Source organism: Ranitomeya imitator, chromosome 2, assembly GCF_032444005.1.
Source record: "Ranitomeya imitator isolate aRanImi1 chromosome 2, aRanImi1.pri, whole genome shotgun sequence".
Lineage (NCBI taxonomy): Eukaryota > Metazoa > Chordata > Amphibia > Anura > Dendrobatidae > Ranitomeya > Ranitomeya imitator.
In genome coordinates, this window is record NC_091283.1 from 168,663,198 (window position 1) to 168,686,346 (window position 23,149).

Sequence of the window (23,149 nt, forward strand, 5' to 3'; positions counted from 1 at the left end):
TGTGTCATCTGACCCCTGTGACCAGCCTATAAAAAGAGGAAAGACGTACTGTACGTGGGATGGGTTTTCCTGCCCCAGACTGGCACTTTGGCCGCACTAGGATACAGCTGAACGCAGGAGGTCCAGTATTATAGGAGCTATTCTGAAATATTAGTCTGCATGATCACCCATAGGGAAACTATTTGGTGACAGTTCTCTTTACATTCATGCTGAAGTCGAAGCGGATGAGCAAATGACAGGCTTTTAGTAGGACACACACCCACCAACAACTCGTAAGAGGAACACGGACAAAGCATTTCCTTTCATTTTTGCTGCTGAGTTGGTTTCACTTTTATACAAAGAAGATTTCCAGGAGACCTGACGGACATGGATTACCACAAGCCAGGTAATCCTGCACATGGCTCTGTTTTCTGGGTACATCACTCATAGGACTCTGCTGGAAATTCATTGTCGACAAGGATCCAACCGCACGCATCAATGTCCACATCATGACTCCTATGTGGACGCATTGACATCATCTATAAGGCTGCTTTCACACATCAGGTTTTTTGCCGTCAGGTACAATCCGGTGAATTTAGAAAAAAAACGGATTGGGCAAAAGTTGCCGCTGGATCCCTTTTTTTTTCATAGACTTGTATTAACGACGGATGGCCGCACGTTTCATCCGTTTTTCGCCAGATCCGTCAAAAATTGGTTTTCCGGCGGACGTAGAAGAGTAGAAAACGGACATTTTTGTGTCTGTCGAAAAAAAACGGACAGCGACGGATCCGTCGTTTGCTAAAATGGAACCCTATGGCACCGGAATAGTCAAATAACGGAATCCAGCAACGGATTCCGTTTTTTTTTAACTGAGCATGCTCCGATTTTTTTGGGATCCAAATAGCTGGATCAGCTAGTCGGATCCGTCCAAGAAACGGATCCGTTGCATCAGTTTTTCACAATCTGCGACGGATACGTTTTTTTCAACATTCGACGAATTGTGACTGATGCCAAAAACTGATGTGTGAAAGCAGCCTATGACTGATGTGCCTAAGAGCAGTCCGGGCAATGGCGTCATTGGGACATTGCAGCTGGGGATTAGTTGTAAAGGCTTTCCACCTAGCGACTATGGCGCACGTACACTATTCGGGCATCATGTGGGCAAGCTGCGACTCCACTGACCATATTCTTTATTATATCCTTCCTCCTGCAGTGAGATGTGGCCCGGTGGAGGATGATGAGATGGAAGATCACAGAGAGGTCAGGAATATAGCAGAGGAACACGATGACCCCACGGAGAATATTCCCTCTATTGGGCCATTACTTTCTTGTGAACCCTTTTCCACTAAAAGTCTGCAGATTTCTATTGATCGTAATTCTACCGCAAGTCTGCAGATTTCTTGCTCTGTCCCTCCCACAGCAACGGCAGGTAAGAATAATAGTGTCCCAAAAGGGGCAATTTACAGGGATGACCCACCCTGAATATTCACCGATTTATAAATTGGGGGTGGGGTGTTAATAAAAAGTTTTTGTTATTGTCAGTTTTAATAATTCTACTTACCTCCCATTGCTATGGAATTGAATGCAATCTGTTGCTCCCTTTTATCCACCATTTCAGATTGGGCTCAACAACGTGCCCCTTGGCTGAGCGTCATCTTATAGACACATTCACAAGTTCATTTTCTTCTCAGATTGTCGCTGGTCTCCGGACGTAATTTCTACCTTTCACAAGCTTCCCGCTTTGAATGAAGACATAGTTGCCACACTTAACTCTTTGCTCAGTTTATCAATGGTAGGTGCCCCCTGTATCCTCCCGTCAGTGGCACAATGCATGCTTATATATGGCAATCAGGACAGCTTTTTTGATACTGTGTTCTTTGTAATTAATGGCATCCATCTTTTCCCAGCCATGAACATTACATACTCCCAATCCCCTAGTGTCGTCCTGCAGCTCATATTGGGGCTGTAGCCTTATGGGCTGGCAAGTAGCAGTCTGTGCTCATGGGCGCTCCCGGTCTTCTTGCATTACATACATGACATGGTGTCTCAGTGGTAAGCATTCCTTTGCTCGGCCCTGACCAGCTTGTCTTTTTACTTTTGTACACTTTCCATGTGTGCACTATGGCTGTGACTTGCTGTAGCACAACGGTTTAGTGCCGTCACTTTGAAGTCTATGGTATCTTGCAACTAAGGACAGAAAATCCAGCACATTTAGAAACATTAGCAGTATGGCACAGGGCAACAGCACAGATCATTAGATACGATATCGTGATACAGTACCAGAATCTCACGTCACCGTGTATCATCTGGCCGCTAAACTAGAAGGGCTGCTAGTACTACAGAACTTTGTGTGCCGCCACACAGTCCTGGAGCACACGCTTTAGGCCGGGGTCACACTAGTGTATGGCATCAGATGTGATATGCTAGCGACCCTCGGCTCATGTGAAAGTGATCTGATTGTCAGTGCTCCGATTGTCTCACATGAAACAATCGCAGCACAGGTGTGGAGGAGACAAAGTCATTTCCCCATCTCCACTGCTGCTGGTGTCTGCTGTAATCACACTGCACTCATATGACATCCGAGTGCAGTGTATTGATGAGTGTGATCTGATTCTTGGATGCAATCCCAGTAAGCTGAATTAGCATGAGAAAATAATCGCAGATCTGAGCTCCCACATAGTATAACACTGGGCCGAGTTCTAGGTGCTGTTTTAGCATTCGGCCGTATTATACACTTGTGTGACTCCGGCTAGGTTCACATTGCGTTAGGGCAATCCGTTAAGCGCATAGCACTAGCGGATTGCGCTAACGCAAGGTTTATTTTGGTGCCGCGTTCGCCGTCCCCGCTAGCGCAGATCCCCGATCTGCGCTAGCGAGGGACGCACCTCGGACGCTGCAAGCAGCGTCCGAGGTCCGTCACAAAAGAACGGCACATCGCTAGCGCGTGCTGAAAATGGCATGCGCTAGCGATGCGCTACAGGCAGAAATCACATTGCTGTCAATGGGTGCGCTAACGGACCCGTTGCACGGCGTTAATTGCGACATTTTCGCCGTGCACCGCAGTTAGCGTTAACCCATTAACGCAATGTGAACCTAGCCTTAGTGTTTGCATCACGCCTATAAATGCGACTCCGGGGACATAGCTCACTTTACAGAACATATTGCTGCAGTTTTCATGGCGCAGAATCAGTATCTGAGCTTATCACATTTGCCCACAGCCAAGACAACCTCTAAACGTGAAGGATTTCTTAATGGATTTTCAGGATCATCCAGATAATTACAAACAACTGCGGACACTGGCGCAAAAGCTGAAGTCTCTGGGACGAGAAGACGTGGTCAAGGCCATGCACAACGAGGGAGCCGTTCTGCGCTGGCTGGGTGAGATCTGCCACAAACAGCCCATTCTCTACAGGGGTCAATATAGCAATGTACCATTCACTGACATGTAACAATATGGCAGCCATGTCTCATTTGTAACATTGACATCCAGCTCTCATGATAAAATATCCATAGTATTGTAAGTCCACAGGGGTGCATGAGATAGGAGCTGTTTGTAGGCTCTCACACTGTAGGGAGCATTTAGCTGTCCTTGTGATGGGACCATTGTGAAAGAAAACCAGTCATACCTGAATGGTGAGATTTTCCCTGGACGCTAGATACAAATCAGCTTGATAATTGGCAGGTTGGCAAATTGTGTATGTGAAAAAAATAATGGACTATAATGTAGGCAGATCAGAAGGAATGTCATGGTCAGGTGAAGCTTATGGCACCAATTAGGCATTTTGCTCCCATTACCCTACGGTGAGCCTGGGCAGTAACAGTCCAGGAACAGCGGTGGGCTCAGCCATGTACAAATGTCTGTGCAAAGGTAATGAAAAGTGGCATGCAATTTACGTATATAAAATCCTTTATTCCAAATCATGGATTATAATGGAGGCAGATCAGGAGGAATGCGTCTGGCCACTACGTGTGCATCGGTGTACAGCTCATGTATTGTCAGTCTGCAGGTCCGCTGTTACCAGAGGAGCATCTTGTGAGAGACATCGTCCCTTCCTTGTGGGTGCCACTTACAGTAAAGCTCAGCCTCTCTCATCCGAAAGGTAAGGCTCCGACACCAGCTTCTATTCATGTGTCCTCAGGCCTCTCACATGTGGAGAGAACCGAGATCCTAGAACCTACGAGTTATCTCACAGGGCAGTCTCTTTCATGGAGACATCTTTTCATGCCTGTTTGTAACGATCAGCGCCAATCTGGAGGTATTGCTGTTCCTGTCTTTCTACACCGGTGTATGTATGTATATATATATATATATATATGTATGTAGATGGCTGGTAGAGGTGACTATAAGTTGTCAAAACACAACTGCATATCCTCCAGTAAGCTACTGCCCCACCACCAGGGAAGCCCAGGTGACACATTCCTACCCCATGTTCCCTTCAGCTCCAACCTACATCTCGGATATGGAGTCTGCAGAATACACTATCCCCACGTAATCATATGTTCCTACCACAGGATATGACTGGAAATGGCTCGCAAATCAACTGTCTATCCCTTCTCATTTTATTGACCTATGGGAGCAACAAGGTGGACTGCCAGCTGAAAACGTCCTGAAGACCTGGCAGGTACAAGATGTACATATGGTGACCATGTCTTATCCCCTCCTCAAGCTGAATAATCTGAGACTTGGGGTCCTGGAGGCGACAACTCCGATCACCCCATCAGAGGATATGGGGTCATGTGATGATGTGACCACCATCAATAAGTCTGTATTCAGATAATTTCGTGCGGGATGGGGTTGCAGTTTTTAAGCCAAAACCAAATGTGGATCCAGCAGGAAGACGTTTACATCCTTTCTTCATATTCCTATTGAATCCACTTCTGTCTCTGCCATAAAAACTGCAATACTTTCCAAAAATCAGTGTGTGAAACCACCGTAATCAGCTACGAGCTGCAGCAATACAGGGTCCTGGGCATGATACACCAGCTAATGAATCCTTAGCCTGCCCCATGGACCGCCATCACCTCCTTAATAGCACTGGTGAAACTACTACTCCCATCATCATATTGGGAGTTGGTGTCTTGTAGATCACTGGAGCGGTGCAGAATCAGCACCTTTGTGTAATGGCAGCCTTTCTTCCACAGGTGACGGTGAGTGAGGCCACGGTGGGACGACTCTTTGATCTGCTGATTGAGCACCGGGAGGATCTGGCAGCGATGCTATGATGTGCGGGGCATTGCCCTCTGTGCAGCAGAATGTCCTCTAATTATAATAAAAGAAATTATGTTAAAGTTATGGAGGAGCAGCTTTATTGAGGAACACATTGATGAGAAAAGTAGCAGAATGTGGCACACGCAGGTCCGTGGTCGGCCATCTTAGCCCTGACGAGTTTCTGTGCTTGGTTAGGTTCTACAGTCCATACTGGAGCGGGATCCTCTGGATGGTGAGGGCAGGCCGTGTGTACAGATTACACACAGATCCTCTCCAACACTACAGGCCAGTGAAGAAGCCATTCTGAGAAGGGTCAGTCCTATCTGTCCGACTTGATTTAACCCCTTTCCCAGGGACAGGGGTTGTGGAGTATTTTGGAGGGTAACGTATGAACAGACGATCTTCCTCCCTTTTGATCCAGCGGAGCAGCTTGGTTATGACATTTATTGCACCCACCTTAGTCACTAAAGAGCTGAACGCCGTGTAGAGCTCAAACTTACTGGTGACCTGCGGAGGGGACGACAAAAGGAACCCAATTATGTCCTGCATTGCATCTGGAGCACACGCATCGCCCCTGAGCACACGCATCGCCCCTGAGCACAGATACCTAGTCAGACATGGAATAAAGGCCACTGCCATACTATATAATGATGGGACATTCTTGCTGTTGATGTTTTTGGTTTTCTATCTCGAACACAGTCCAATACCTTATGGCCATAAACAGTTTTTTATCCACAGAGTTAGTCAATTTTCAGATTCTTAACCCCTTAACCACCGGGCCATTTTTCGCTCCCCTTCTTCCCAGAGCCATAACTTTTTTTATTTTTCCGTCAATATGGCCATATGAGTCCTTGTTTTTTGGGGGGACGAGTTGTACTTTTGAACGACACCATTGATTTTATCATATAGTGTACTGGAAACGGAAAAAAATTCCATGTGCGGTTAAATTACAAAAAAAAAGTACAATTCCACAATTGCTTTTTTTTTTTTTTTTACCATGTTCACTAAATGCTAAAACTAACCGTCCATTATGATTCTCCGAGTCATTACGAGTTCACAGACATGTTTGCTAATTTTTTTCTCGGTACGCCATTTACTGTTCGGATTATTTTTATATTTTGATAGATTTGGTATCTTTGCATTCAGAACCGTCCAATTTGTATTTTTTATATATTTTTTAATGTTTTATTTTGAATGGGCAAATGGAGGGCGATTTGAACTTTTATATTCTTTCATACTTTTTTTTTTTTTTACCTGCTTCAATAGTCTTCTTAGGAGACTTGAAGCTGCGATCTTCTGATGGCTAGTGCTACGCAGAGCAGAGCTTCAGCCCTGCTATGTGTAGCAAATATCATCATCCGCTATGAAGGCCGGCCACTGGAGAAGCGCTCGTAGCAGATTGGCAGTGACAACCGCAGGGGTCTCCTGCAGACCTCCTGTTGTCATGTCGACCCATCAACGCACTGCGATCATGTGACAGGGGCGCCGATGGGCGGGGTTAGTGACGCGCTTCCAGTGCGATCATGTTAAATGTCAAACTCTGACAGTGGCATTTAACAAGTTAACATCCGCGGATGAATGACAATTCCACCCACGGCTATTAGGGGCACATATCAGTTGATCAGATCAGCCGTCATGTGCTGGAAAAGATGTGGGTTCAGCGCAGGAGTGCTGAATTTCAGTAGCCAATCCATTTATTCCCAGGAAAAATAAGCCACCGCCCAAACTTTGGTCATCAGCTAGCGTATGTCCGGCTTCCGTGTGCTACTGTCATATAAGAATGCAATCAGTATGGTCTATATTACAGGAGACAGAAGAGCTACATGCCACTCAGGACAACTGTCCAATGCTTTACACAGCCTCAGGGTTGGGACAGATTATACTGTGACATCTCCAGTAACGTCTAGGAATCCCGCAGGTGCACAACCCTACATCCTAAGCACAGACATATAGTATCACCCAGGCTAGCAGCGTCTCCTTCTCTGCCACATGGTAAATGAGCCGTAAGGGTCTGGCTGAGCTGTGGATGCGGCAGTGCAGGTACCGGTACAGATCAAAGAGCCGCTGTCTTTCCTCCTCACTGGTGTACGGGCCGTCGGGTTCAGGGCTGCAGAGTGACAGATGACAGATGTTACATCATAACATGGAGTTATTCCAGTGATGATATTAAAATCAATGCTAAATCTTAGGTAAATATGAGCACATGGGTGTACATCTATGATTTCATGGCCTGCAGGGCAAAATTATGCATCTGAGCTCTGATGCGCTGTGTGCAACTTTCTATTACAGTGCGACCCTTTCCAATTGTCAGAAAGCTGCAGGACGGCAACATTTCCAAATTTTGGTTTGTCACCTTCTGATAATGCTAATCTGTATGTTGCACATAATGTTATTTTACAAATTTACATCTATATCCTTACAAAAAGTACCTGGTAAATTGTGGAAGCTGTTGGTAGGTTTCAGGGATGTCAAGGGGCTTGTACACAAAATGTAAGAGCTCTGGGACCCCTACAAGAGAGGCACTATATGAGCGGCAGCGGAGGGCCCCAGCCAATGTCTGCAGAGAGTTCTGTGCTTCCATGGCCTCCTGGATCTTTCTCTTACAGCCAGACACTGCGTAGAAAGACTCTTTATCCGTGGATAGGAGCACCAAACACACTGTGCAGTTGGGGTCCAAATATGAGATGTAAGCATAAAAATAGCCATCGGGGTTAAAGCGTGGAAGGCAAATAGGAGTCCAGATCTCACCTGCCTGAAAGGCAGAAGAGGCTCCGATAAGGTTCAGCAGCAGCTGGAGGTCTGCAGGGTCCAGACGGCAATCCTCAATCACTGCCCGCTCCTGCACCACAGTCACAAGCTGCTGCTCTGCCACTAAGATGGAGAACACTAAATTGGGAGTGATGGCTTTAGTTAGAATGGAGCTCAGGGAGTCCCGCAGCGGGCTTGGCAAGGCCACGCACCGTACTGCCCCAAGGAGGAAGCCAGGGTCAGTATCCAGCAAGTCCAATAGGCTATCCAGGATCTTTTCAGAGCCGGTGAGAAGACGCCGCAAATCGTAATTCTTCTTGCGCTCAAATATTCGAGCCACACTTGCCTGTGTGAGCATGCTGATTATCTGGTAGTAAACGTACTGCAGCTCCTTTCTCAGCTGCTCCTCTGACTGAGGGGCCCGCGACACAGACACTAACACCAAGGGGCCCTGCTGCAGGAACACCACTTTCTGCTTGTCTGTGAAAAAAAACAGAGCAACAATCAGCATTGCAGCTTCACAAATACCCTCCCAATAGCCACCATTACATAACAATAGCCATCAGACCCCAAAACCAGACATTACTTTACCAAACAAGGCAAGTCTTTGTTGTCCGACCACCACAACCCCTTTGTATACCAGACCAATGCCCAAACACCATAACCTCCCTATCCAACATCACTGAAGGAGAACTTGCTCATCTTCTCTCCAAATCACACCTCACCACTTGTGCACGTGACCCCATCCCATCCCACCTCCTTCCCAACCTCACCACCACACTAATCCCATCCCTAACCCATCTCTTCAACCTATCACTAACTTAAGATACCGTCCCCTCTGCATTCAAACATGCAACAGTCACACCTATCCTCAAAAAGCGCTCTCTTGACCCGAGCGCTATGTCTAGCTATCGCCCTATATCTTTGCTCCCAAACTCCTTGAGCAGCACGTCCATGCTGAACTTTCCTCTCACTCTGCATCTAATTCACTCAACAACCTACAATCTGGCTTCTGTCCCCACCATTCCACTGAGACTGCCCTGACCAAACTTTCTAACGACTCACAGCCAAAGCTAACTAACAATTCTCTATACTCCTCCTTCTTGACCTGTCCTCTGCCTTCGACACAGTTGACCACTGCCTCCTACTACAGATCCTCTCTTCCTTTGGTGTAAAAAATCTCACCCTATCCTGGATCTCTTCATACCTTTCCAACCGCACATTTAGCGTTTTCTACTCCCATACTACCTCTTCATCTCGCCCTCTCTCTGTTGGTGTCCCTCAAGGCTCTGTCCTTGGACCCTTACTCTTCTCAATCTATACATTTAGCCTGGGACAACTCAAAGTCCAATGGCTTCCAGTACCATCTATATGCTGATGACACTCAGATCTACCTCTCTGGTCCAAACGTCACCTCTCTCCTGTCCAGAATCCCGGAGTGTCTATCAGCCATATCCTCGTTCATCTCCTCTCGCTTCCTCAAGCTCAATGTGGGCAAATCTGAAATAATTATCTTTCCTTCATCTCACATATCTTCCCTACCTGATCTATCACAATCTATCCACCACATTTGGATCCTTCAGACGGAACCTGAAAACCCATCTCTTCAAAAAAGCTTACAACCTGTAATGACCACGCGGCCACCTCAACACCTACTGCAACCCCGACCTACTGTCTCCTTCCCCATAATCCTGTAGAATTTAAGCCCACAAGGGCAGGGTCCTCTCCCCTCTGTACCAGTCTGCCACTGTTAGTTTTGTTTACTGTGATATTTGTATTTTGATTTAACCCCATCTAGTGTACCATGGAATTAATGTGCTATATAAATAATAATAATAACAACTTTACATCATAGATCACATAAAACTGTCACGTACCAGAATGGATGGAGCGGATGGCGTTATTTCCACTCTGAACAAAACTGACCAGCGCCATCATTACTCCCATGGTGGAGGACAGGGCCTCCTCATTGCCATAGCGGGAGTAAATCGGCTTTCCTGCCTCGCTCAGGACAAACACGTGCTTCCGTTTTGTGCGCCAACTCTCTGCGGTCACGTCCTCCTCTCGCTGAACAGGGGTAGTAGGTGGAGACGCATCTGACGTCACTCCTGCCACCACTGAGGAGACACCAGGAAAATCCCCAGAGTCATCCAACACATTATCTGTTAGTCCCTTGTGCTCATCATCATGGTCACCAGCATCTGTAGATTGTCCAGGGTCGGCAACCACAAGATCACTTAGTTTGGTCTCATCCGCAGAAGCCTCTGTATTGTTATACTTGAGGCTCTTTTTGTGTGTCTGCCCAGTGTCATTGCATTCTGTTGATTCTTTGCATGACGGTTCTTCACCAATAGTTTGCAGGGCCTGTGGTGGCTGGCTGCCGTCATATACCATGCCACCATTCTCGCCTTCTACATCTTCTGCAGCCGACATACAGCCTTGCTGTAAACAGTCACGTATATCTAATCCCCCCACCTCATTTACAGTAGCAGTGTCATGGTCCACCACATTCAAGGTTTCTGGTACTTCCATTAAGCCCATGGAAACTTGTCCTGTCTCTTCTGCAGTTCCCCTGGTGCTGTCCTCCAGAGAACCCTCAGAGCATTGTGTATCGGTGACATCCATGCCCTCCTGTAAGGGACCACGGTGGGGATCGTCTCTGGGAAAATGTGACAGAACAGATGCATCATGAGGACATCCCTCATCTGAGCTCTTTGGCCGTGTGTCCAAGGGCTGGACATCGAGTGGTGACGGTAAAGTTTGAGGGTCATCGCTGGTCTCATTTTCTGTTTGATCCAGGAGATCTGTGGGAGAAAAAAAAAACTTGGTTAATTACAATTGGCCCAGACCAAACTATATGAAACCAGAAGAATACAGGCCCTTAGTAGCAGGGAGCCAGGATCTAGAGGGAAGAAGTGGGACATACATATCTGCATGCGATTTCCCATCCAGAGGAGGTTAAGACTCTGGTCATATCAGCGTAAGAGGCTCTGACCGGTAGGGTCACGTGACTTTTTCTTAGCCGAATTTAGCACAAGTCCGCTTCAAAACTGCCTGTAAAAAGCACTCAGAAACTGTTCCAAAAAATCCTATTCATTTATATGTAAAGACATCTTGCTGTTCACACGTTTCTTAGCATCCTTTAACCGGCACAGGTTTCCAAAAACGCCAAGCGGTTAAAATGATTCATCTGACCATTCTTCAGGCATCTTCCACTTGGAAGAAGCTTTATACTTTACAATTGAAAGGAATGGGAAGGCAAAAAAGAACACCCAGAAGACTCCAGGACGACTTTTGAAGTGAACTTTGAGCGTCTCCGAGAACAAAATGCTTGTGGTTTACTCACTGCCTAACAGACTACAATAATCACCTACAATCTGCCCCACAAAAAAACACTTACAAAGCTCAACAGGTAACGAAGAGAAAAAAAAATGCACAAAAAGATGCTTCAAGAAAGAAAAGAATTGTGAAAATGCCGGCGTTTCTGTATCAGCTTCCGTCTGAAAACCTTGTCTGCTTTGCTTGCCTGAAAAGAATGTCATGTGAACACAGCCTTAGAAAGCTCAGCTGCGGACTCTGATGCTTTCCATAGAGAAGATATCACTGCATGCAGCAGTACGTTCCTGTCAAGTGAAACCGAATACAATCAGGTCAACGGGGTCCTCCGTATACCGCGGGTCCGTATACCGTGGGTCCGAGATGGATCAGTTACAGTATTTCGGCTTCAGGAAACCACTATGCAGACATGAACAGCGCATAGGACAAAGTATTAGAAAGCTGCAGTCCGTCTACAGCCCAGTGGTCAGCACCAATGTCTAAACCTTCCGTCTACTAAGGAAATATTGGGAAATATTCTGTTTTAGAGAAGTTCCTCCACAGCAGTGCAAATGTGTTTGGCCTTGGAATCCTGTCCCTGCACAGAGGGTGGTGTGACCTCTGATGAGCCCTGGCCTCCAGTCCAGGCGGTGCTCTGTGTTCCCACCCTCTCCTACTTATTGGGGGTCTGCTCTGTACTCTTGGTGCCAGGCCTGCTCTCGGCGTTTTCAGTACTTTATCTATTTTCAGCCTCAAAAAAATTAAAGACTATGAAGAGTCTAACAGAATAAGGGTCTCATTCAGATGTCAGTGACATCCGCAATGCCCGGACTGGCTGTGGCTCTCCTGGACGCAGTATGACGGCTTCGTGTCTTGCTATGAGGTGGTCATGCTCAGGTTGGGAGATCGTGCAATAGTGATCCGAGCTCAGACAGATTTGCATGAATGATATTCATGAGTCTTACTCGGACGCTGCAGAGTCACAGGACTTATGTCATAATGAGGTGGCAGATGAATGGAAGCAGGGCCCCTATTATGGTTGGCAGATGCCCCTCGCCATGCGATCTTGGGGAACTGATGGGTTGTCATGGCTGTGCCTAATGAAGGCCCCTGTAAATGCCATCTTTGGCAATCAATGAAACAATGGCAGGTTCAAGTCCCTTTAAGGAGTCTAAAGAATAAAGCAAATACACTGAATACGATTTGTTAAAAATATGAGAAAATATTAAAAAAAAAAAAAATTAAATCACCCTTCCAAACATATTTGGAATTGCCATGACTGTAAAATTTTGATCAATCAAGATATAAAATTATTTTAACCATATGTTAAATGCAGAGAAATAGTTGAAACGCAAGAATGGATTTTATTCGATCACTGCACTCCCCACAAAAAAACAGCTTTAAAAAGATCAAAACGGCGCATTTACGCCAAAATGGTATTAATAAAAGTGTAAGCTCAGGTAGTAAGAAACAATTTCACACAGCTCCATTGGTGGAAAAATACAAGCCATTATGGGTTATAATTAGGGGCACCTGGATGGCTGTGACTAGCACCAGGCCACATGTTAACTGGTCAGTCAGCTGGGGGAGCTGAGCAGAGCGGATTTGTGTTGGAGCTGACGAGACAAGCCAGAATCTCGATGAGAAGAGTCTCCGCAGGCCGTGTACACCAAGCTTTGAGTATCACTGCTCACGATGGACGACAGCTGTTTTGTGTGACCAGATTGGAATTATCTCAGCCGTGTGTGAGAAGCCAGGGTCTGTAGGTTTATTTATTGTTTGGACAAGGCTAGAGTTTTTATGCTGCCAGGTCATTTTTACTGCATAATGAATGCAACAAAACCCACAAACCAATGCCAGAATTGTGCGTGTGTGAGGGGTTTGCATCATTTTACTGAACTTGGGAATTTTTGTCCTCCCTCTCATAGTACATTACTTAAGAAAGTGAAACTTCAACTTGTTCCACAAAAAAGAAGCCCTCCTACGGCTATCTTGGGGGACAGATTAAAAAAAAAGACAACTTCTGGCTTGAGAAAAAAGTTAAGAAAAAAAGTGAAAGCAGGGGGCTAATATTCTGCTGCAGGAGGTGAATCTGGTGACCCCTACAGACCTAAGACACCACTGGTTTCTGTCTATTTGGGGGGGTTCTCCTTACATTCACTCCAGTAATGTCCTACAATCCGCCCCTGAACACGGGGACACGTCCTACAATCCGCCCCTGAACACGGGGACACGTCCTACAATCCGCCCCTGAACACGGGGACACGTCCTACAATCCGCCCCTGAACACGGGGACACGTCCTACAATCCGCCCCTGAACACGGGGACACGTCCTACAATCCGCCCCTGAACACGGGGACATGTACGACATAAACACAGGATGACCTGACGAACAGTACTGTGGCAAGAAGGAGCCGACTAGATCCCGGCGGCAGCTCTGCTTAGAACGTGCACAGTTTTTACTACATTTCACCCCATCCCTCCCTGTGAGCCCAATGATGTGACCCTCTCATTACTCACCAGTCTCCAGATCCCCTTTTTCTCGTTGGGCCGTATTAGGTGCTTCTTCGGCCATCACCCCCACATCCCTGCCGGCACCTTACAATGGAGACATACAGACATAGGCTCAGTCACTGTAGAGGAACGATGCACGCACGCTTTACCACTGTCTACTACACTTCTGCTTGCCGTAGTCAGGTAAAACCACAATTGTATGCAACACAGCAGCCGTCTCCTTGTTCTGTGCAAACTGGATCAGGAAACATGGACCCCCCATTATCAGCCGATGGTCAGCCCCTGGAGTCTGGGGAATACCTCCCAATACTGGCTGCTGATGGTGGAGTTGTCTGGCCTGCAATCAGCTAGAAAGAAGGAGTAGATATAGTGGCTAGATTGTGAAAATGCACTAACATCTGCACTTTACGGCAACTGGTACAAACTGCTGTAAAATCAGCAGAGCCTGCAGTCACAGAGGGAGAGCCCTGCAGAAAAAACGGAATTCAGAAAGTTTATGACCCAAAACAAATCACTTCTCCCAATCTACTATATAATTGTCTAAGGGTCACTTTCGTCCTTCTGTCTGTCCTTCTGTCTGTCGCGGATATTCATTGGTCGCTGCCTCTGTCTGTCATGGAATCCAAGTCGCTGATTGGTCTCGCCAGCTGCCTGTCATGGCTGCCGCGACCAATCAGCGACGGCCACAGTCCGATTAGTCCCTCCCCTGCAGTCAGAGCCCGGCGCCCGCCCTATACTCCCCGCAGTCATCGCTCACACAGGGTTAATGCCAGCGATAACGGACCGCGTTATGCCGCGGGTAACTCACTCCGTTACCGCCGCTATTAACCCTGCGTGACCAAGTTTTTACTATTGATGCTGCCTATGCAGGGTCAATAGTAAAAACATCTAATGTTAAAAAAAAATAAAAAATCATTATGTACTCCCCTTTCGCGATGCTCCGGTGACCGCTCCATGCAAGCGGCAGGTTCCGGTGGCATGGACGGTATGGGAGAAGGACCTGCCATGACGTCACGGTCATGTGACCGCGACATCATCACAGGCCCTGCGCGCCAACGACCTGAGAGGACGTCACGGTCATGTGACTGCGACGTCATCACAGGTCCTGTGACCGAACTACAAGGGGCCCTCGGAAGGTGAGTATATGTTTATTTTTTAACCTGTGACATATGTGGCTGGGCAATATACTACGTGGCTGGGCAATATACTACGTGGACATGCATATTCTAGAATACCTGCTGCGTTAGAATCGGGCCACCATCTAGTACAAATATATTAGGAAAAAGACAAAGAGGTTTGTTCTTGAGTGCTGTGAAGGAAACCCGGTTCCTCCCACGTCACCAATCCGTGACGTAACTACAGAGGCACAGCTCTCCGGTGCCCCCTTTGTCTCTCAGGTCGATAAGGGAACTGCACCTAGAGCAAATGGCCGCAGGGGAGACTGCCCTGTTACCCAAGCTGGGTACTCTAAGATTCGCAATCAGAGTAAAAGGATCAGCCCAAAATTAATTTATGATTTAATTGCCTTAAGGGTGCACTAGGTAATTACAAGTAATATACAGACAAAATATATCAAGAATTACAGTCAGAGTAAAATATAACAATCATAAGACAAGGCTTAAAGGTATACAGCTGGAGGTCAATTTACCAGGTTGAAGGTCGCTTGTGGAAGCCGGGGGGCTCAGCGTTACGCAGGTCCAAGACTTAGTTGCCGGGCAGCCCCCAGAAAGCGTGTGCTTGCTCCCCTCTGGCTGGCATACCCTGTTCCTTAGTTTATCATCTTCTGTGGAGTGAGTCCTACTCTCCAAGTGTCCTCAGCTCTTAAACCTTCCATGCCCCCCTCCCCCTCCCTGTAACTGGGTGGGCTAGCAATCTCCACCCCTCAGCTTAACTGCAAAATCTGTGCCCAATATCTAATATCTATATATATAATTGTCTAAGGGTTTTTCCGTCTGTCTGTCTTTCTGTCTGTCTGTCTGTCCTGGAAATCCCGCGTCTCTGATTGGTCGAGGCCGCGAATTCTGGAATCATCATTGTCCATATACTACGGGGACATGCATAGTCTAGAATACCCGATGCGTTAGAATCGGGCCACAATCTAGTATGGAATAACTGCTCTGAGGGTGGTCGGATCAGCACACGGGCGGTACCAGTGCACAAGGTTGGTTCTGTCGGTCGCCCAGGGACCAAACCCGGACCCATTCGGTCGCTGTGGGAGGCTGATCTCCATATCTCAGGTTTGAGAACTCCCACGGACTCGGGAATTGCACTGACAGATGCACAATCTCTTTAGGGTGAGGGGGATATTTTTAATGAGCCTGTACCTCGGATGATGTGTCCATAATTCACGATTCCATGTTGGAGACGGTTCGACTGGGAGGCCACAATAGACGTATATCCTGTGGCCACTTGACATGAGTGCTTTAATTAAGCCCCCAAGCACCTCCTAGTCCGTCCCCTGCTGGTGTGGCTTCCTCATTGGCTTTGAAGTACCTTCTGCCTGCTACACTGAGCTGGACTTAATTACCATGCTAAAAGGAACTTTATTCATGAGAATAGGTGGGGGCCAGGAGCACTCATCTCTGCAGAGACAAAATGGAGTCACGCCAATCTCTGTTAGTATGCCCGTCCAAGATGGTGGCGGCTCCCTCATCACAAGCGCATCCGCTCCTCTGCTTCCATGGGCAGTGCGATTTTGATGTCTGACAGCTTGGAGCTGCCACTGCCTGATCCGTGCTCTCTCCCATGCTGTGCGCACAGACAGCTTTGCCTTGGCAGCATTGGGTTTATGACCTATAGCAAAAAGATTGCCTAAAACGGCCACCTCTGACTGACAGCCTGCAAAGGCCGACGATCAACAAGGCAGCGAGCAGTACACTATACAATTACAAATCACTCCTTTCTTGACATCGGAGAGGATTTTTCATAAGGGATATGTTGCTTGTTTTCTTTTTTGCAATTTTACCCCTTTAAAAAGATGACACTCCCTTTAATACAAACTGTAGCTGCCCTAGTGCCAACTTGTTCAGCACAGATACAGAACCATGCAGTGCCTTAGTCCTGTGACTGGGTACTTGTAACACAGAACACATGACAGCACGCACTTCTGATTTATGACGGCCGCATACAAGGGTCACATGAACCCTGGCACTTGCTCCAAGGCACAAAATCCCATCCCTGTGAGGCACCGCAGACATTTCACAGCAAACAGTCCCCAGGTTGGACCAGCTCATGACTCATGGCGGCAAATAATTATATCAGCAGCACAAACACCCAGCAAATCCCGCAAAACACAAAGATCTCAATGTCTGCACCCCGGGCCCCGGCCACCTCCTCCATGATAGTCCTGGGTGTCCTCAGCAGCTGATGCACAGCTTTCTGTACCCCGGCTATCACCGAGACCCTCAGCACTTAGGGCAGGAGGTCCCCATGTTATGCCGCGCCGGCCATTCCCCTGTGGCCGCTCTGATCAGGCAGCATGGGGGAGTCCTACTATACCAAGCCTCAGGATGGGCCCCGCACCTGGGTCTGAGTCTCCTGCAGTTCACACACGACGGCAGAATGCGTCTCTTATAACTGAATAGGATTATTTCTGCAAGCCCCAATAAAATGAAGATCACTATCAGGGGAACGTCTCAGTAAAATCTGCCGTATGTGAACAAGTCTTTAGGCTGCAGCTTTCCCCATGATGTACACTGCAGCTCTGCTAGACTGCCCTTTACTGCCACAATCCAGGAAGTCAGTGCAGATAGCTACTGATCACTACACACTGACACCAGTCTACCTCCCAAATGGCTGATAACAGAGAACAATAGATTACAGTCAAAAGCACAGTGCTCAGGCTTAAGGTACCGTCACATTTAGCGACGCTGCAGCGATATAGACAACGATCCGATCGCTGCAGCGTTGCTGTTTAGATCACTAGGTTCAGATTGCGTTAGTGCAATCCGTTTAGCGCCTAGCGCTAGTGGATTGCGCTAAGGCAATGTGTTGTAAAGGGGTCGCGTTAAACGTCCCCGCTCTCGCAGTTCTCTGATCTGCGAGAGTGGGGAACGGACCGCGGGCGCGCCTCAGACGCTGCAAGCAGCGTGCGCGGCGCGCCACAAGACAACGGCACATAGCTAGCGCGTGCCGAAAATGGCACGCGCTAGTGATGCGCGTCCCCATTGCTGTTAATGGGCGCGCTAACGGACGCGTTGCACTGCGTTAGTTTCGCCGTACAACGCTGTCCGTTAGCGCGATCCCACCCATTAACGCAATGGGAACCTAGCCAGAGACGTCAAACACGGCAACAGCTGAACGATGCAGGAGCGATCCAGTGACGTAACGGCGACTCACTTATTGTTCTCGCTGGTTGTTCGCTCCATGAAAAACCATTGCAGGCATCGTTGCTTTTGCTGTCAAACATGACGAATCACGCCGACCTGACGACCAAATAAAGTTCCGGACTTTCAGCGACGACCAGCGATGTCACAGCAGGATCCTGATCGCTGCTGCGTGTCAAACACAACGAGATCGCTATCCAGGACGCTGCAACGTCACGGATCGTTGTCGTTCTCGTTGCAAAGTTGCTTAATGTGAAGGTACCTTTAGACTAGGGCTACATGGCAGCCTGTGGCCACTGACATGCAATCACAAGGACACATTTATACAAAGATGATACTTTAGGGATTTGCATTTTGAGACCTTTTTTGGTCTTTATACAGTACAGACCAAAAGTTTGGACACGCTTTCTCATTTAAAGATTTTTCTGTATTTTCATGACTATGAAAATTGTAAATTCCCACTGAAGGCATCAAAACTATGAATGAACACATGTCGAATTATATACTTAACAAAAAAGTGTGAAACAACTGAAATTATGTCTTATATTGTAGGTTCTTTAAAGTATGTAAGTAAGGTGTGAATGTACAATTTTCATAGTCATGAAAATACAGAAAAATCTTTAAAATGAGAAGGTGTGTCCAAACTTTTGGTCTGTACTGTACATCCTGCAGATCGGTGGGGTACTGAGACCCCCCAACCTCCAGAGAAGTGAAGGAGAGTCTAGGTGACCGGGGACCACTGATCGGCAGGACATCTCATGGCCCACATTACAAGGCAGTTTTCTGTAACTTCCCATTACGATTTGTTTTGATTACATCTGTTTGCTGTCAGTGACCAGGAACATTTGTGTTTCCATCAAACACCAGATATGTTCAGAGCTGAGCATTTACTACACTGGTAATTTGTTACAATGTATCAGTGCAGGGGTGACACGTATCAGGAGAGCGAGGACTTGTGCAGCAGCTGAAGTGTCCAGAAATAAGGGTATGTTCCCATGGTCAGTAAACGCTGCTGGTTGGACGCCGAGTACATCCGCACCATCCAACCCACAGCAGACAGATGTTACAGCACAGTGGAGGGGATTTCAAGAAACCCCACCTCCACTATGAGTGTATGTGCACCAGCGGCTTCCCTGCGGAGACGGACATGCGGCGTGCCTTGCCAGACGGCAGCATGTCTATTTATCTCATGGAGAAGCTCAGTCTCCACAAGATAAATGTCCCCGTACAATGTATTGGGTGCGGTGATTCCGTACGGATCAATGAACACATATGGGATCACCTGCAATCAAAAGCCGGCAGCAGTTTGGACGGAGCGGACGTGCTCCCGATCACTGACCGTGGGAACATAGCCTAAGGGTATGTGCACATGTTGCGGATTAGCCTTAGGAATTTCTGGTGCGGACTCTGCCTCTCCTGGCAGAAAACGCACCTGCGGTTCCGCAACGTTTTTTGTGCGGTTGCGCAGAGTTTTTTGTGCGTTTTTGCTGCAGTTTTTACCACTGCGGTTTTCTATAATTTAATGGGTACAAAAACGCTGCAGATTCACAAAAAAGAAGTGACATGCTACTTCTTTTAAACCGCAGCGTTTCCGCAGCGGATCTTCCGCAAAGTGTGCACAGCATTTTTTTTTCTCATTGATTTACATTGTACTGTGAATCAATTGCGGATCTGCAGCATTTCTGCACCTCAAAAACCGCTGCGGATCCGCAGAGAATCCGTAACGTGTGCACATACCCTCAGAGCTCTGCATGTAAACATGTTACCGCTCACTGACAGCAAGCAGAATACAAAACCAATAAGGACACAAATCAGCTTCATCTCCATGGCCTGAGAGCTGTGACTGTCTATGACCTGCACACACTGCAGTGTTACACTAAATACCATCCCCCTGCACGTACACTACATGTACTGACACTATACAGGGGCTCTCCGCTCCACACTCCCCAATATACCGGCCATGGGGCTCCGCACTCCACTGTATCCCCCAATATACCGACCATGGGGGCTCCACACACTCCTGTATCTCATCAATAAACTGGCCATGGGGCTCCGTGCTCCCCTGTATCCCCCCAATATACCGACCATGGAGGCTCCGCACACCCCTGTATCTCCCCAATAAACCGGCCATGGGGCTCTGTGCTCCCCTGTATCCCCCCAATATACCGACCATTGGGCTCCGTGCTCCCCTGTATCCCCCCCCCCCAATATACCAACCATGGGGCTCCATGCTCCCCTGTATCCCCCAATATACCGGCCATGGGGCTCCATGCTCCCCTGTATCCCCCCCAATATACCAACCATGGGGCTCCATGCTCCCCTGTATCCCCCCCAATATACCAACAATGGGGCTCCGTGCTCCCCTGTATCCCCCCCCCAATATACCGGCCATGGGGCTCCGTACTCCCCTGTATCCCCCCAATATACCGGCCATGGGGCTCTGTGCTCCCCTGTATCCCCCCCAATATACCGGCCATGGGGCTCCGTGCTCCCCTGTATCCCCCAATATACCGGCCATGGGGCTCCGTGCTCCCCTGTATCCCCCCAATATACCGGCCATGGGGCTCCGTGCTCCCCTGTATCCCCCCAATATACCGGCCATGGGGCTCCGTGCTCCCCTGTATCCCCCCCCCCCAATATACCAACCATGGGGGCTCCGTGCTCCCCTGTATCCCCCCAATATACCGGCCATGGGGCTCCGTGCTCCCCTGTATCCCCCCAATATACCGGCCATGGGGCTCCGTGCTCCCCTGTATCCCCCAATATACCGGCCATGGGGCTCCGTGCTCCCCTGTATCCCCCAATATACCTACCATGGGGCTCCGTGCTCCCCTGTATCCCCCCCCAATATACCAGCCACGGGGCTCCACACACCCCTGTATCCCCCCAAATATACCAACCATGGGGCTCTGTGCTCCCCTGTATCCCCCTATATACCGGCCATGGGGGCTCCGTGCTCCCCTGTATCCCCCCCCAATATACCAGCCACGGGGCTCCACACACCCCTGTATCCCCCCAATATATCAGCCATGGGGCTCCGTGCTCCCCTTTATCCCCCTATATACCGGCCATGGGGGCTCCGTGCTCCCCTGTATCCCCCAACATACCGGCCATGGGAGCTCCGTGCTCTGCAGCTTAGGTCGAGGAAGATGTAGATCGCAGCGGAGCTGCAGGACCTTCGGTGATGTCACCACCATGTGACCAGTGACGCGTGTGGGCGGAGTCAGCCCTCCTGTGTGTTGGGCTGCAGGATGGGAGGGTAGGCTGTATCCATAGTCGCAGCCGCACTCAGGCATGAAGTACAGCTGCACTCAGTATAGTTGCACTCAGTACAGTCGCACTCGGTACATTCGCACTCAGGCAGTACAGACGCACTCAGTATAGTCGCACTCAGTATAGTCGCACTCAGTACAGCCGCACTCAGTACAGCCGCACTCAGTATAGTCGCACTCAGTACAGCCGCATTCAGTATAGTCGCACTCAGTACAGCCACACTCAGTATAGTCGCACTCAGTACAGCCACACTCAGTATAGTCGCACTCAGTACAGCCGCAGTCAGTATAGTGGCACTCAGTACAGCCGCACTTAGTATAGTCGCACTCAGGCAGTACAGCCGCACTCAGTATAGTCGCACTCAGTATAGCCGCACTCAGTATAGTCGCACTCAGTACAGCCGCAGTCAGTATAGTCGCACTCAGTACAGCCGCACTTAGTATAGTCGCACTCAGGCAGTACAGCCGCACTCAGTATAGTCGCACTCAGTACAGCCGCACTCAGTATAGTCGCACTCAGTACAGCCGCAGTCAGTATAGTCGCACTCAGTACAGCCGCAGTCAGTATAGTCGCACTCAGTACAGCCACACTCAGTATAGTCGCACTCAGTACAGCCGCACTTAGTATAGTCGCACTCAGGCAGTACAGCCGCACTCAGTACCGCCGCACTTAGTATAGTCGCACTCAGGCAGTACAGATGCACTCAGTATAGTCACACTCAATACAGTCGCACTCAGGCAGTACAGACGCACTCAGTATAGTCGCACTCAGGCAATACAGACGCACTCAGTAGAGTCGCACTCAGTACAGTCGCACTCGGTACATTCGCACTCAGGCAGTACAGACGCACTCAGTATAGTCGCACTCAGTACAGCCGCACTCAGTATAGTCGCACTCAGTACAGCCACACTCAGTATAGTCGCACTCAGTACAGCCACACTCAGTATAGTCGCACTCAGTACAGCCACACTCAGTATAGTCGCACTCAGTACAGCCGCAGTCAGTATAGTGGCACTCAGTACAGCCGCACTTAGTATAGTCGCACTCAGGCAGTACAGCCGCACTCAGTATAGTCGCACTCAGTATAGCCGCACTCAGTATAGTCGCACTCAGTACAGCCGCAGTCAGTATAGTCGCACTCAGTACAGCCGCACTTAGTATAGTCGCACTCAGGCAGTACAGCCGCACTCAGTATAGTCGCACTCAGTACAGCCGCACTCAGTATAGTCGCACTCAGTACAGCCGCAGTCAGTATAGTCGCACTCAGTACAGCCACACTCAGTATAGTCGCACTCAGTACAGCCGCACTTAGTATAGTCGCACTCAGGCAGTACAGCCGCACTCAGTACCGCCGCACTTAGTATAGTCGCACTCAGGCAGTACAGATGCACTCAGTATAGTCACACTCAATACAGTCGCACTCAGGCAGTACAGACGCACTCAGTATAGTCGCACTCAGGCAATACAGACGCACTCAGTAGAGTCGCACTCAGTACAGTCGCACTCGGTACATTCGCACTCAGGCAGTACAGACGCACTCAGTATAGTCGCACTCAGTACAGCCGCACTCAGTATAGTCGCACTCAGTATAGTCGCACTCAGTACAGCAGCACTCAGTATAGTTGCACTCAGGCAGTACAGCTGCATTCAGTATAGCCGCACTCAGGCAGTACAGCTGCACTCAGTATAGTCACACTCAGTACAGCCGCACTCAGTAAAGCCGCACTCAAGCGGTACAGCGGCACTCAGTATAGTTGCACTCAGGCAGTACAGCCGCACTCAGTGT

At 48.5% G+C, this 23,149-nt stretch overlaps 2 protein-coding genes across 6 annotated transcripts; one reads left to right on the forward strand and one right to left on the reverse strand.

Moving 5' to 3' along the window:
- Nucleotides 1–61: 61 nt before the first annotated feature.
- Nucleotides 62–5,272, forward strand: LOC138662368 (uncharacterized). 3 transcript variants are annotated; one of them, XM_069747904.1, is made up of 7 exons: nt 62–385; nt 1,193–1,408; nt 1,671–1,771; nt 3,243–3,357; nt 3,987–4,079; nt 4,492–4,601; nt 5,122–5,272. In XM_069747904.1, the coding sequence occupies exons 1-7, from the start codon at nt 367–369 to the stop codon at nt 5,200–5,202; spliced, it is 735 nt and encodes a 244-aa protein (XP_069604005.1). In that variant the 5' UTR covers nt 62–366; the 3' UTR covers nt 5,203–5,272. The 3 variants fall into 3 exon arrangements, 2 of the variants coding, with proteins under 2 accessions (XP_069604005.1, XP_069604004.1); XR_011318023.1 differs by having other exon boundaries at nt 63–385; nt 3,198–3,357; nt 3,920–4,079; nt 5,122–5,149; XM_069747903.1 differs by having other exon boundaries at nt 64–385; nt 3,198–3,357.
- On the reverse strand, nt 5,259–21,296 carry LOC138662366 (vacuolar fusion protein MON1 homolog B-like). Of its 3 annotated transcripts, none has more exons than XM_069747900.1 (6): nt 21,198–21,296; nt 13,772–13,849; nt 9,814–10,740; nt 7,618–8,416; nt 7,148–7,295; nt 5,259–5,695 (listed from the first exon to the last, which is right to left on the reverse strand). In XM_069747900.1, the coding sequence occupies exons 1-6, from the start codon at nt 21,202–21,204 to the stop codon at nt 5,468–5,470; spliced, it is 2,187 nt and encodes a 728-aa protein (XP_069604001.1). In that variant the 5' UTR covers nt 21,205–21,296; the 3' UTR covers nt 5,259–5,467. The 3 variants fall into 3 exon arrangements, with proteins under 3 accessions (XP_069604001.1, XP_069604002.1, XP_069604003.1); XM_069747901.1 differs by lacking the exon at nt 21,198–21,296 and adding an exon at nt 15,414–15,538; XM_069747902.1 differs by lacking the exon at nt 13,772–13,849 and having other exon boundaries at nt 21,198–21,294.
- Between the last annotated feature and the right edge of the window lie 1,853 nt (nt 21,297–23,149).

Excerpts from the sequence above, each read along its gene's own strand:
- LOC138662368 (XM_069747903.1), top strand. Across the intron at positions 1,409-1,670 it reads CCCTCCCACAGCAACGGCAG|ATTGTCGCTGGTCTCCGGAC; the intron begins GTAAGAATAATA and ends TTTTCTTCTCAG. Across the intron at positions 4,080-4,491 it reads CAGCCTCTCTCATCCGAAAG|GATATGACTGGAAATGGCTC; the intron begins GTAAGGCTCCGA and ends TTCCTACCACAG.
- LOC138662366 (XM_069747900.1), bottom strand. Across the intron at positions 7,296-7,617 it reads CAGCTTCCACAATTTACCAG|CCCTGAACCCGACGGCCCGT; the intron begins GTACTTTTTGTA and ends GTCACTCTGCAG. Across the intron at positions 5,696-7,147 it reads AGGAGACGCTGCTAGCCTGG|GTCACCAGTAAGTTTGAGCT; the intron begins GTGATACTATAT and ends TCCCCTCCGCAG.